We start from the raw sequence: 14,013 nt of genomic DNA, 5'->3' as shown, positions 1-14,013 counted from the left end.
TTAATTTTAAAACATCTGAATTTGAGTTTACCCTTGATATAAAACCATATTATGATATACGGAGTAATGAATAATCAATAGAGGACAATTACCTACTCTGTACTAGTTTACTACCCTATCTAATGACAAAAATAGGTAGTTCAGCACTAAACTTCCTATTATAATTTCACTATCATTAAACCCTAACACCCCATAATAAGAAGTGCTTACAGCTCCAATATTTAGCAATCCTATAGGAATATAAATAACAATTTCAGCAGTGAGATTACTGATTAGCCGTGTACTTCAGCCAAGCGAAGGTTGTTTCATAGCTTGTAACGCTTAACTTAAATTGAATTCATCAAATAGCAGAGTTCTACCGGGATTACAGGTGAGTGACCTATTTTCACAATACTGTCAAAATTAGGAGCTTCAATTTTTGAAGCTATTATATATACAAAGATGAGATGACGAAAAAAATCCAAGATTGTCGGTTGATGAGATACTCATCTCCTTCTTCCTTTTGAAAGTTGCTTGGCAGGAGTGAGCTTGCGAAAAGAAGCATGTAACATCATAACTGAATACAGAAGCAGATAAATTAATCAGAAAAAGAGAGTTTAACTTTCTAAATGAGACAACCAGTACCAGAGAGCTAATGCGTCTACGTACCTATGTAACCAACTCCAAGAGTGAAGAAGACTGCCATCTGAACATTGGACCAGAACAAAATGACTGCAACTGCTGCAAGGCACAACAATGCATTTTTAGTATGTAGCTCATTAGAACTTACAACCACCATATACAGCAGATAAGAAAGAGTAATTTATAATGTTATTCCCAAGCTCACAGGCCTTACACAGTTTCATTGAAAAGAGGTTGAGATTACAAACCAAATGCAACACAATGCAAGAAATTAGGTTATGGACAAAGCTGCCACAGGACACCTCCCAAGATTCATATGCAATACGATTTGTAAGTGTGTAACAGCACCTATTTGTCCTATTCATTTTTCTGACACAATTCCATATAACCAGAGAACAGCTTTACCTTATGAGAGAATTTGGTGGTATCAAAATGGTCTATGATACTAGAAAAGGTGGTTCTAAATACTTTGATAAACCATGCAAACATAATAGGCAAATCGATAGCAGCTACCATTCTGAAACAGTCATAAAAGACTAACTAAACAGTGGAAAAAAAGTTATGCACTATGACTAAAAATCTGAAGAGCTTCAGAACAAAGCACACATGAAAAAGAAACTACCCTATACACTACCTCCATCCTAAAATAAACACACAGAGTATAATTCTCTGCTACGGATTAGCTTAGATTAGTGACCGAAAAAAAGTTTTTTAAGGACTGAAATGAGAGATTAAGGGAGGACGAAGAGAGATCAAAGAGGAACAATTAAAGATAGACTGAATTAATGCGAACCAAGGTGCTAATCACCAATTACAGCCTTGCCGATCTTTCGAAAGGAACAACACCCTCCCAAAACCACAGCTAATCACTGATCACAATATTCAACATGATGATTTCTTCCTAATCTCCTCTTATCAAGAGCATTTCTTCCTAACCTCCTCTTATCTAGAGAATTTCTTCCCTAGCAAAAACTCTTAACTTATTTCCCAAGCTTCCCCTAACTAACTTTAAGAATATTGTCTAAAAAGCCCCTCTCTTCTATTATCAAAATTATCAATTCATAGCATTCTCCTTTCAATAGAAAAAGGAAAAAAGGATTGCCGATGGAGGGGAGTAATGGGACTGCTAAAATAAAATTGACATTCATCTCAAGAAGCATGGTTTAAAGAGTCCTGTTTGGCATCTTAATATGCTAATACATTCAATTTTTCGCTCATCATAAGGCTCCCAAAACTAATTAACAAGGATAGCCATTTATCTAAATCTGCAAATCCCAGTCATCAAAACTAATAGAAATTTCAATAATATATGACTGCTATTAATCAGAAAACATTACCAATGATCAACCTAAAGTGGATGTCATGCCATATCTGCAGAACAAGCTACTGCATATCCGTCACTTTGTAAATGGTTCTAAAACGAAGCCTCAACAAAAAATTTTAGTTATGTGTGTGAATTTTGTAAGTTCACTTGCATATGCTTAATATTGGATACTATTTTGTAAGCTCATTTGCATATGCTTAATATTGGATACAAATTCCTTGTAAGATATAGAGTTTGGTAATTAAAGACTAAAATTTTCAGTCACATATACGAGCAAATTTATCATAGAAACTCACCACATTGAGCAACACGAATTAGAACTTGTCGAATAGCAGAAAACCTATCGAGTGCCCATCTGTTGTCACAGAACCTAAATACTTCCCAGGTCGCTAAACACGATACCAAGCTGACCAAAGCAAGTGGCATTTGATACCTAACATCCAACAACAACAATAATAAGAAACCAGCAATCTAAAGAACATTTGTCATGATTAAAGACTCAAAGTGGCTATACACTAAAACCAGCATAATTGATGTGAACACAGAGTGTTCACTCAAATTGATCAAACTCGGTCAAGAGTTCAATGTGGTGAATTCATAAACCATATACAGTTCAATAATACATCATACTGGGCACTTGACCACCATAAGTAAACGATTATAATCACACCACATAAATCCCCAACTTGTAAATGTCATTAAATTAAAAATTTTAGTATTGAAAAGGAAAAACAACAAGAGTTGCCTTCAATTCCCAAATAAGATTACTTCCAATCACCCCAACAATCATTAAGACATACATAGAGGTTCTCAATTGACCAAAAGTTGTGCAATTTACCATTAAAAATTAAAATCAATGAAACCCCAATTTGAAGAATTGACAGAAATTACAAATCAACAGAAAATTTACATCAAATTAGCCCAATTAGAAAACAACCCAATTGCAAAAATCAACAGAATTTAACAACAAACACAAATTATTCCCAAAATTAACCAAATTAAATAGCAACCCAATTACTAAAACAAAACAACCCAAAACAAAAAGAGAAAAGAGAAGAAGAATTCAAACATACAAAGAGCACGCGAAGAAGAGAATAAGAAGCGTAGCATAATTCTTAGCAAAACGCTTAACATTCTCATGAACACGCATCCTAGCTTGAGTAGAAGAAGAAGGAAAAGAGTAAGAATCAACAGAACCCAGAAACCCAGAAGAAGTCCAAGAAGGAGAATTCTGCTGGGAAAAGTCAGACGAAGTAAGTTTAGCAAAAGGGTTAAGAGTTAGGAGAGAGAAAATGGTGGCAAAAGATGAAATGAGGGACATGATAAGGCCATAAGCTATGGCAGTGATGGTGGTTGTTGGGGTTCTTCTGGGGACGGTTGATGGGGTTGGTGCGGTGGTTGGTGCGGCGGATGGTGCGGCGGGTGGTGCGGTGGGTGCGGAGGAGTTGAGGTTGTGGAGTTGGGTGGTGCGGTGGTCGAGGATTTCGAGGTAGCCGGAGTCGCGGAGCCATGACTCGAAGGCTTGTTCTGGGACGCTGAGAGATAAGGGGTTGGTTGCGAATGCCATTTTTTCACCCGGGAAAATGGGTGTGTTGTTGACTTGTTGGTTGTGAAGGTGGAGAAATTGAGAAAGTTGTGTAGTGTTAGTTGTGTCTTGTGTATGGGTAGATTTTGCCAATGATTTTAATGTGAGCATTATTTTAAGGGCTAGGGGAAATTTGGTCAAACGAGGTAGGTTTAAGTAGCTCAATAAAAATATTTCAAGTTTGAGATGTTTATTGGCATAGATATGAATGGGCTTTTGTGATTTTCTAAAGCAATGGTTTATTGCGACAATATTAGTGCCATTTACCTCTCTAGTAATCCGGTTCAACATTAGCGCACTAAACATATTGAGATGGACATACACTTCGTTCGTGAGAAGGCCCAACGGGGCGAAGTTCGTGTTCTACATGTGCCTTCCCGTTACCAGATTGCAGACATTTTCACAAAAGGTATGCCTAAGGTTTTATTTGATGAATTTCGGGACAGTCTCAGCGTCCGCGGTCCTCCCGTTTCGACTGCGGGGGTGTGTTAGATTATGTAAATAATCTTGTATATATTTAGTTTGTATTTTACTAATATAGTCTTAGCCCTAACCCTAGTATACTTTGTATATATAACCTTTGTTAATCAATGAGAAAGGTACGGCAAATATTCATATCCTCTCAATAACTTTACATAAGATTTTGAGATTTCAAGTTAGTTTTTATTGATAATATAATAATTGGCTTAAAGTATGAAAGTTTTTGCTAGGTTCTCAACCTATCGTCCTCAATAATGGAATGGAATAAGGGTTGTAGGAAAGGAATTTTGGAATGGGCATATGTGGATTGTGCATTACAATTTATGCAAAGTAAGATTCTTCTTGGCTAAAAGTTTTAAAAGGTACTGGTATGTAGGAAGACAAAGTAACCTAAAAAATTAGAGATGTTTTTTCATCTACTAATGTTTTTGGTACAAGAATTCGATGGCTTTTGTGATCTTCACTCGACCTTTGACAAATTTTATTTCTGTCATGTCGAGTAATTTGTAGCGAATTGTTTTGTTATTATTATTCTTAATCAACCTCAAATTATGTCAAACTTTTCTATCTAACCTATCATCCTATTTAATAGAATGAAATAAACTCTGTAGGAGGGGAATTTGGTGTGGCCATAAAATTTGTGCATTACACTTTTTTCTTTAGCAAATTTCTTAGACTAAGTGGATAATTTTTAAATTGCAAAACAAATCCAAAAGATTCATAACTTTCTCCATAACAATTTTTTTAATTTTTTTTTATATACTACCTCCGTTAAATATTATGTGCAACTTTTGCCATTTTGGGATGTTTTCTATTATGTGCAACTTTCAGTTTTTTACCTATTTTTAGTAAGGAAAAAGCAGTGAAATTACATTTTTACCCTTACTTAACTTAATTTTTTTTTTTAAAACAATGCCCTTACTCTTAATTAATCACATTAACCTAAACTAATCAGATTACCTAAAACTAATGACTCCCTCCATTTATTACCCCCAATTCCCCCCAACTCTCTCATTTACTCACATTCCCAACCACCTTCAATTAATGAAAATGGTTGAGCTTCTGTATTTGTTCTGGAGAATTCCCCAGATGAACCCTAGTTCATCATCTGGGTTTTTCTCTCTCCTCTGTTCTTCGTTTTCCCACTTCCTGTCTCCAGATCTGCACAACCTCTCTCCTCTTTTCTTCGACTTTCCTCTTCCCCTGTCCTTCTCTCTTTCTGAAACACTACTTTCCTTACCACACAATGCTAGACCTAGATCCGTTGAAGGATGCTTACTTGGCTACTAACGACAAGGGGGAGGAGAATCTCATCAAACACTTCCTCCACTGCTTCGAGACTGGATCTACCTTCCCTCGTGAGTTTTATGAGTCCTGTGAAACGGGAGGCTACTGTACCTTATACACTTACAGGGCTCTGGGGAAAGTGATGAAAAGCTTGGATGAGGAAGAAAGGAAGAAGAGAGAGGAAGGACAGGGTGAGTCCCGAGTGAAATCTGCTGAACCTTGTGAGGGTACTCCAGATCTGGTTGCTGAGAGTGCTCAGAGCAGTGTTGTGGCCCCAACCAAGGCCAGATGTAAGCGTGAAAGGCCACCACCAAAGGTTCGTTCTTCGAGGAAGGCGGCGCGTGTGGCTTTGCGAAGGATGCGTGGGCTCCCTGACACCGAGTTCATCGATTTGACTTCTGATGATGAGGGAGATGAGGAACCACCATCCCAAAAAGATGAACCCGCCTCTTCTCTTGTCCCTGTTGTGCAGTGCTACGTGAGGCGGATGAACCCTAGGGTTCAACCCTCAAACTGACTGATCTCGTAACGCTTTCTAACCCTAATTTATTCTGGATCTGTTACACTATTTGCTGGTTATACTGATGTTGATGATGTCTCAATTTCCTGTTTAATGACCATGTTAATTGTTGATGTTTGTTGGCTGTTGATATAATTGGTGCTGTTTTTATTTTGTTGGTGGTTAGTCTTGGGCTTGGATCTGGTTGTTTGTTGTGATGGGTGACTGATGATTCATCCTTGATGGAGTTTAGTTGGCTATATTGTTGTTGATTTGAGGATGTCCTGTTGTTCTGGTTGCTGCAACTGTGATGGTTGTTGTTGTTCTGTGCTGGGTTATTGTTGTTGTGTGTTAACAAATGTTGGCCTTTATGGGAATATGATTGATGAATGATGAGACTATGCTGACTTGTTTTCTGCCATGCATGATGAGTCCCTTTGTTTGACTGAGTTTGTTGTTATTGTCTAATCCAAATGATGAAGGGACTCCATTGAATTTCAATTTGAACAAGTATGTAGCTCCATCCTTCCCTTTTTTTTTGGGTTGATGTAGAGGTAACCTTGTTTAAGTTGTTGTATTCAACAAAAATATGAACTTCTGATGGATTTTGTGTGTGCACATAATTATCACTTTCATTCCATTCAAAATGTGGCTAAAAAAAGCCTTTCACATAAGAAATTGGACTTTTACATCACTGCCTTAGTGATTTATGAGAGTGTAAAACACAAAATACACCTAACCACCTAACAACAAAAGGCTATTAAAAACAAAAAAAGTTGACTAAAGATGGTTATGTGTGGCAGTATATGTTGTTGTTCTGAGTTGAGGAGTTCCCTTACCTAATCTGCATCCACCTCAAATTCCTGTTGTGTGCCTTGAGTGTCATCTGGTGCTGGTCTGAACATTGTGTTCAAGTACTCCACAGCCTCTAGCACTATCTCCTTCTGAACAAACACTTGATTTGGCAGTACACCTAGATTTTCAAGTTTTTTTTTGTTCATGTGTGGAATTTTATACCTATTCCCTCCTTGTGCCTTCAGTATTTTGATCATGCATCTCTGTAGAGTGACCCATATGTACTTGTTCACTTCAGGCTTAAATGTGTTGTATGACTCTATCACCTTCTCAACTAGCTCATCTAGATTGTTAGGGAAAGATTGATTTTGTAATGACTGAATTGACCTGAACAGACCTAGATCCAACACATTTAAATCAGGAGATTGAGCTGGTTGGAACACAAATTGAATGTTAAAACCATTGGATGTTGTTGCTGTAACAAACTCCTCATCTGTTGGTATTTGATGTGGCCTTGCATTATCCCATTGTATTGTAACATCCTTGGGTAGACTTTCTGGCCATTTTTCCTTGATAGCTGGAATGACTTTGTTGAGTAACATGTCCCTGATGACCTCCCTGTTAACATTCTGAAGTGCTCTTGTGACCATTGTTCCTGCTGCTCTGTTCTTGCTTGATTTCTTAGCTCTGTCCTTGACTGTGAATGGGAAAATCCCATACTTTCCATCATGTACCAGTTCACCATTTTTGCCATATAATGGCTTGCCAAATATGGCCATGAACATTGCCTTTAACTTGAACCTTCTTGACTGTTGTGCCATGTATGGATCCTCTTCACTTGGTAGAAGGTAAAACCTCCTTTTATCAGGGTTCAAGTAGAACCATTTCTCATCTATGTGAGTGTTGGAACTCATGTCTTCAAATGTGGGGTCCTGATTACCTTGAACTGGGTTTATTTGACTTAAAACCCACTTCATTCTAGCTATCTTGTGATCTGCTGACAGAGCTGGTTTGCAACTTGCTGTGTGTGTTCTCAGCCTTCCCTTTTTCTTCAAATTGTGCAAAGTGACATGTGAAATATTCAGTGCTGCTGCATATGACCTCTCTGTTTGCCTTAAGTACAGTGGGACAGATTGAAGGAATTCATCTGTGAATTCTCTTGGTTTTGGACCTGTTTTGCCCAACTTTTTTGTCCTGACATCAATCATATTCCCCTCTGCCATCTGTTTTTTAATGTCTGTGAAGATTCTTGTGATTGTTGATTTATGCACTTTGAATTTTGTTGAAAGTTGCATTTTATACCCTCTTGGTAAAGCTCCATCTTGCATCATCACCAACATTGCATCAACAATCTCTCTTCTTTGAAACATGGTGAGTTGTTTTCTGCTGGTTGTTGATGCTTCATCAGTTTGCTGTTGTTGTTGTTCTTGTTCATCTTGGTGGATAGTCTCTTGTTGAGCTTGCTCAGTTGTGGCTTGAGTCCCTGTGTCCTCTTCTTGCTGCATGTTTTCATTATCAGAATCATACAACTCAATGTCTTCATCTTGCATTTGTTCTTCCTCTTCATAATAAAGCTCTGCCATGAGTTCCTCTGTTAGTAATTCATCGATTATCAAACTGTTGAGATTCATCGAAATCTGCCATTTTTTGTTGGGGTCCCTTTCTTTTTCAGGTTGCTGATGATGATGTAGGGTTGGCAGATGAAGTTTTTTGGGAAGATGAAGCTGCCCTACACTTTTGTGTACATAAAGAACGAGCAACAGCACTACTTGATGGTGGTTTCCTCTGTGCAGTACTAATGATGCTTAGGGTGTAATTTTTTGGATTATTGGGGGGGCTAATTTCTAATTTAGGGTCTAACTTTTGGGGTTAAACATTTGGATGTGTTGTTTAAACTTTATGGTGGCTGTATTTTATGCTTTGTGTTAACAAAGCTTGATTGACAATGGGGGCTCCCTTTTATAAGCCTCTTAACTGCTGTAATGAATGCTCTATATATGCTGATGGATGAGAAATGAAGACTTGTTTTTTTAAAACAGTTGGAGGGAATTTTGAACCCTCCCAAAATTTCAAAAAGTTTAAAATTTTGGCCAAAAAAAAGAGGGAATCTGATTTTCCCACTAACCCACATGGGGGGACCATGTTTTCTCTCTCCTCTCTATTTCATTAATTCTATCTAAACACACCTTAATCTACCCCATCCATTTTTTGCATTGGCAACCGTGAACCTCCCCAAAGTTGCACATAATATTTAACGGAGGTAGTATATTTTTTTACCTTTGTAAAAACAAAATAAATAAAATAACAAAAGAAAATAGTAATCCGTAAATAAATTCCAATATCCCTGAAATATCAGTTTTCCCTCCTTCGGTCCTTCCTAATCTATAAAGTTAATCAGAAGATCAAACACCAGATCGCCGCCGTTCGTCGGAGCTTCTGTCGGAGGTTGAAAACGCAAGTTCGTCAACCTCTTCCTTCAGGTATAAATTTCAGATGCTCATTAGTGTTTTAATTCAAGAATTAAGGTTTTTAATTGCAGAATTAATTGTGATTATTTGGAAAAATTATACACTTTGTTTAACTACTTTGTTTGATTATTTAGTAATTTCATGCATGTTCTCTTGTTCAAATAGCATTTATCTCTATCAATATAATCTGCATTTGTTTGATCAATATAATTTCTGGTGTAATTTGGAAAGATTGATTATCTGTTTTTTTTTTTTTTTTTGGTCAATTTACCATATTTATGAATTTAGGTAAACTGATGATGATCATAGCAATTACACGCTGTTTCCAATGATTTTACGGCTTGTTTGATAGGTGATGATAAACGAAAGACAGGAATGAATTTTGTGTAATTTTGTAAAGAAAAATCATGGTAATGAAATTTCATCGTAAATTATGTTATTTTTCCATTGCTATGGATTGGACATGAATGTTCTGTTTCCTGATAGTTGTTGCATTTTTTTTTTTAAAGCAAGATATAAATGTTCACTGGAATTTTGTTATGATTGTCAATATTGCATTGGTAATTTAATGAGGCTGGTATAATGCGGAAAAAATTGGCAAAAGTGAACCTAGTATGGAATTACTACCCCGTTAAGTTATTAGTTGCAACTTATTTGGGGTATTATTTGTGAGATATAAAATATTCCAAAATTGCAACTAATACTTGACAGAGGTAGACGATTTTTTTTTTTTTTTTTTACCAAGTTCTTTTCAAGTCTACTTTGAGTGCTAGGCAGTCATTAAGAAATTTGTGTTTTTTCATTGGAATTTGAGTTATTCCTTTCTGCACATCTAATATTCAACATTTACTTTAGAGTGTACTTAGCTAGTGACCGTGATGTCTCTATCGCTCTCAACCGTTTACCATTTTAAAATGTTTTTGGCCTGTGTTGAAGCCTGCGAATAAACCTGCACTTTATGCATCTTAATGATTGCAATTTGTATGCCTTTACCTCTGGTGGTGTAAAGACTTTGAAGTTTGAACCAATTATAATTGCAGTGTGATATGCACTTTTGAGTCCAGCAGTTGAACTCATATGGTTTTAATAGTTAGAATAAAGCCTGATCATGTACAATAAAAAGTACTGTACCCTGAGAGGGCCAACTGATTTCTCTCTTTTTGTTTAGGGTGGACTAACAGCAAAGTTGTAAGTACTGAACTCTCTATGTTGAATACCGAGTTTTGCAAACTGTTTTTACATAGTCCACCATAGGATATAAGAACTCATCAATGAAAAGGTTTAGACCATATAAAGGGTGATGGGGAGGGAGTGGTTCTTGTTATCCACTTACTGTGTCCATCTGAAAAGCATCATGGTTGACTTTAGTACAGGTTTGTAATGGGTAGAGGAAAGAAACAAGTGCAAGAAGTGCGGTGAAAGAGGGAGAAATTGTTGATGTGATGGACAGAGAAAATGACATGATATATTGATATCTTTCAACCTGTTGTCTTTTACTTGGAAGGAAAGAGGAATTTTCTTTCTGGGGCATCTAAATGTTGTAGTAAGATTTTTGTTTTTTTTTTAAAGGGAATAGTTGTTACCTGTTAGGTAAAACAGAAGCAGATATTCTACTACCCAGGAGGGAGGAGGAGCTAGATATTTGGATTGTTGATATAATTTCCGTGGAAAGTAGGTCATAGGTGGAAGAAAGAAAGCTTGAACCCATAAAAGATGTTTCTCGGGCTCACCATGATGATACATTACTCCGTACTGAAATAGAAAGATTTTTTTTTAGAACTCTCCCATTACTACTGTTTATTGCAAGTGCTTTTGAGTTTGACCTTCTCCAAATCAGTCTTGTTATACTAAAGGTACAAGTATTTTTAATATAAGTAAGCATATTGCAAAGAACTTGATTAAAGAAGTAAGCATATTGCATCTGCATATTCATGATTAATGATGTTATAGCTACAGTAAATGAAATAAAAGCAGTATTTCCTTGTGAACAAGCTTTTGATCACCTGATCTGAATCGACTGAATGTTGTGTAAACATGGATATCTTCTACACAAGATACTGTTTGCCTGTGGAATCATAGCAAATGTCAACCACATTTGTAAGATCTGCAGCTTACATCTCTATGCTGGAGCAATCACATCAATGTCAAAGGTTATCTAGTTCTTTTCAATGAAAATCATTATCGGCTGCCTTCTGATAACTGTTCACGGAGCCGTACACTCGTGCAATAGGGTCACAATCTTACAAGTTATCCACTTTATAGTTAAAGTCAATGGCCATGTTTGGTAAATGGCTTTTTGGTGGCTTTTTGGTTAGCTTTTGGCTTTTGCCTTTTTTATGTGGTCAAACAGCCAAAAAATGTGTTTGATAATTGGCTTTTTAGTCAGTGAAAAAGCTAGCTTTTAAGCCAAAATGAAAAAGCTGCTTTGAGTAGCTTTTTTGTTGGCTTTTGGCTTGTTGGCCCACAAATTATCTAATAAACAGCCAACAACTAACAATTAATTTACCAAACACTTTTATAAACAGCCAACTTCAACAGCCAATTTCAAAAGCCATTATAAACAGCCAAACATACCAGCTAGTTAAACAAGCCAAGTAAACCAGCCAACAGCCACTTGCCAAACAAGGCCAATGTTTTAATGCTTTGAGTTATTCTTTCTTAAATTGTCACATGTAGTTCTAACATAAAAGAATAACAAAAGCATGGCACACTATAACTGTTAGTGTGCACCCAATACACAGATATGATGGGGGCACATATCAGTTCCCATTTAATTTTTAACTTCTACTGGTCTTGGTGTGGTATTACTAATATTAGAGTTTATTTTTGTGGACCCTTTGGGGCGGAGCTTTCACAGACAAAGTTTTTGTCCATTGGAAACGATATGCTCCTATATCAGTTTTAGCTGCATATTTTGGGATGTTTGTTGACCCTTTGAAGGTTGTGAGCATAGATCAATTCATGTGTAGTTATGGCTTTGCTGCAAATACTTCAACAGTTAAACATGCATGTCCAAGATTCTCTTTTCTATTTTTATATTTATGTTTGTAGAGGTTCATTGTTGTTCTAGGTGAATTTTAGTCATCAGTAGTTTACATTGAGCAGGTCTCCCTTATGCACAAGGCATTTGCTTACAAAGGGTAGTAATGTGAAATTGCAGATGGACAGGGAAATGTCTGAGCGTCAAGCTAAAGAACGTTCGAGGACAAGGTGGACAGCAGCCCTTGATCAGATCTTTGCAGACTTGGTTGTGGAGCAGATTCAATTGGGAAATAGGCCAAATAACGTTTTTGACAAGAAGGCGTGGGGCTACATACGTGATGAATTTAGTAAGCGAACGGCTCTGAACTTCAATAACAACCAATTGAGAAAGCACCTAGATGTTCTTCGTGCTCGGTATAACCAGGTTAAATCTGCTTTAGCTCAAAATGATCACGTCATGGAAGATTCATGCTATGGTGGATTTGACTTATGGGAAGGCATAGAGGTATAATCTCCCTAGCTGTTTCTGCATTCTTTTTAGTCTTTGATTTTGCTGTTTCCATTGTTGTTGAGTTGCCTTAAGTTCCTTATGCTACTGGACTTGCAGGTAAATCCTAAACCAGAGCCAGTTAAAATTAAGGACTGCCCTATTTATGAGCAATTATGCATTATATTCGCTGATAATGGTGCTGATGGGAGATATGCCCAGTCAAGCCATTATGAAAGAGTGGAGCATAAATCTAGTGCAAATAATGCTAATCTTCTAGGCTCAACCTGTGGTAGGAAAATTGAACCACCAACTCCTGAAGCTCCGACGTTAATGAAACCCATGGATGTCAATATTACTTCCTCTTTAAAGGAAGGTAAGACTAATTGTGAGAAAAAGAGAAAGCATACGTCGCACGTGGATCAAAATGGGCAACAGCAAAGGAACCAAGAGATACTTGATTCTATGGCAGAAGCAATGTTAGATATGATTGACTCCTCTAAGCTTAGGATAATTACAAAGACCGAAAGTAAGGAGAGGTTTTCTATCACAAATTGCATCAAGGCATTGGATAAAATTGAAAGCATGGGAGAATCGTTGTACTTTGCGGCTTTGGATCTCTTTGATGACCCTATCATCAGAGAAACCTTCATATCTCTTAAGGGTGTTGACAGAAGATTGCATTGGTTACAGGTGAAGTGCAGTACTACTAATTGCTTTGAAGTACAAGGGCAAACTAGAGATGATTTTTGGACACATTCGGTACAGATAAATTGATGTTGGAGTGAATTTGTTTGTAAGTATCAAGAGTCAAGACAAACCAGGGGTAATTCAATGGAAGTAGATAAAGTAATTACAAACATATGTACTATTTTACTGCATCAGCATCACTAATGGAGCAATGTAAATAGTGCACTGTGCACCTCATTCTTGCACCATGCTATTGTTTGTATAAGGTTAATTAAGGTTGCATCGAGAAATTAGAAATATTATCTCGATAATAATGTGATTAATGTCCTGTTTAGCTCACGAAAACATTTCATGCAGCTCATTACTGCTGATGGTGCTGGTTAGTACTGATTACCGTCACAACCATGCATCTCCAGTTGACAATCTCAATCTTTGCTATAGGTTGCTGTGCTATTCATTCACTAAAGTGTCCTCTAGCTCCAAGCTGATGGTAAAACTTATGAGCCACAAGAAAACCTATAGCAAAGATGACATTCTCCAGAAAGATTTGTTGCATATGGCAGATTAGCGACAATTTGAGTGCAATTATACACGTTTACAAGGTCCACGAAACCCTACTCGTTTTTTGTTAAGTATGTTCCAAGATAGAATTTCCATTTCATTTCATCAAATCAATTACATTTTCTGGCTGATTCCTGATAGGCAGAGACAGAAGTAACGCTGTAACGGTTATATAGGAACTATGATCAAATTTGGCTGTAAGCACAAATATGTCTCGTTTTTCTTTGTGAATCT

General features: G+C 36.9%; 2 protein-coding genes across 3 annotated transcripts; one reads left to right on the top strand and one right to left on the bottom strand.

Moving 5' to 3' along the window:
• Positions 1-300: 300 nt before the first annotated feature.
• LOC145605655 (PRA1 family protein H-like) lies at positions 301-3,614 on the bottom strand. 2 transcript variants are annotated; one of them, XM_081661728.1, is made up of 4 exons: positions 3,019-3,614; positions 2,242-2,378; positions 649-720; positions 301-556 (listed from the first exon to the last, which is right to left on the bottom strand). In XM_081661728.1, the coding sequence occupies exons 1-4, from the start codon at positions 3,510-3,512 to the stop codon at positions 486-488; spliced, it is 774 nt and encodes a 257-aa protein (XP_081517854.1). In that variant the 5' UTR covers positions 3,513-3,614; the 3' UTR covers positions 301-485. The 2 variants fall into 2 exon arrangements, with proteins under 2 accessions (XP_081517854.1, XP_081517855.1); XM_081661729.1 differs by having other exon boundaries at positions 649-717.
• Positions 3,615-8,956: 5,342 nt separating this feature from the next.
• On the top strand, positions 8,957-13,588 carry LOC145606119 (L10-interacting MYB domain-containing protein-like). Its single transcript, XM_081662174.1, has 3 exons — positions 8,957-9,071; positions 12,220-12,546; positions 12,649-13,588. The coding sequence occupies exons 2-3, from the start codon at positions 12,220-12,222 to the stop codon at positions 13,303-13,305; spliced, it is 984 nt and encodes a 327-aa protein (XP_081518300.1). The 5' UTR covers positions 8,957-9,071; the 3' UTR covers positions 13,306-13,588.
• Positions 13,589-14,013: the final 425 nt, after the last annotated feature.

Source organism: Chenopodium album, chromosome 22 (assembly GCF_948465745.1).
Source record: "Chenopodium album chromosome 22, dcCheAlbu1.1, whole genome shotgun sequence".
In the NCBI taxonomy this organism is placed as follows: domain Eukaryota; kingdom Viridiplantae; phylum Streptophyta; class Magnoliopsida; order Caryophyllales; family Amaranthaceae; genus Chenopodium; species Chenopodium album.
Note: the sequence above shows the minus strand (reverse complement) of the source record. Positions and strands in the feature narration are given on the sequence as shown.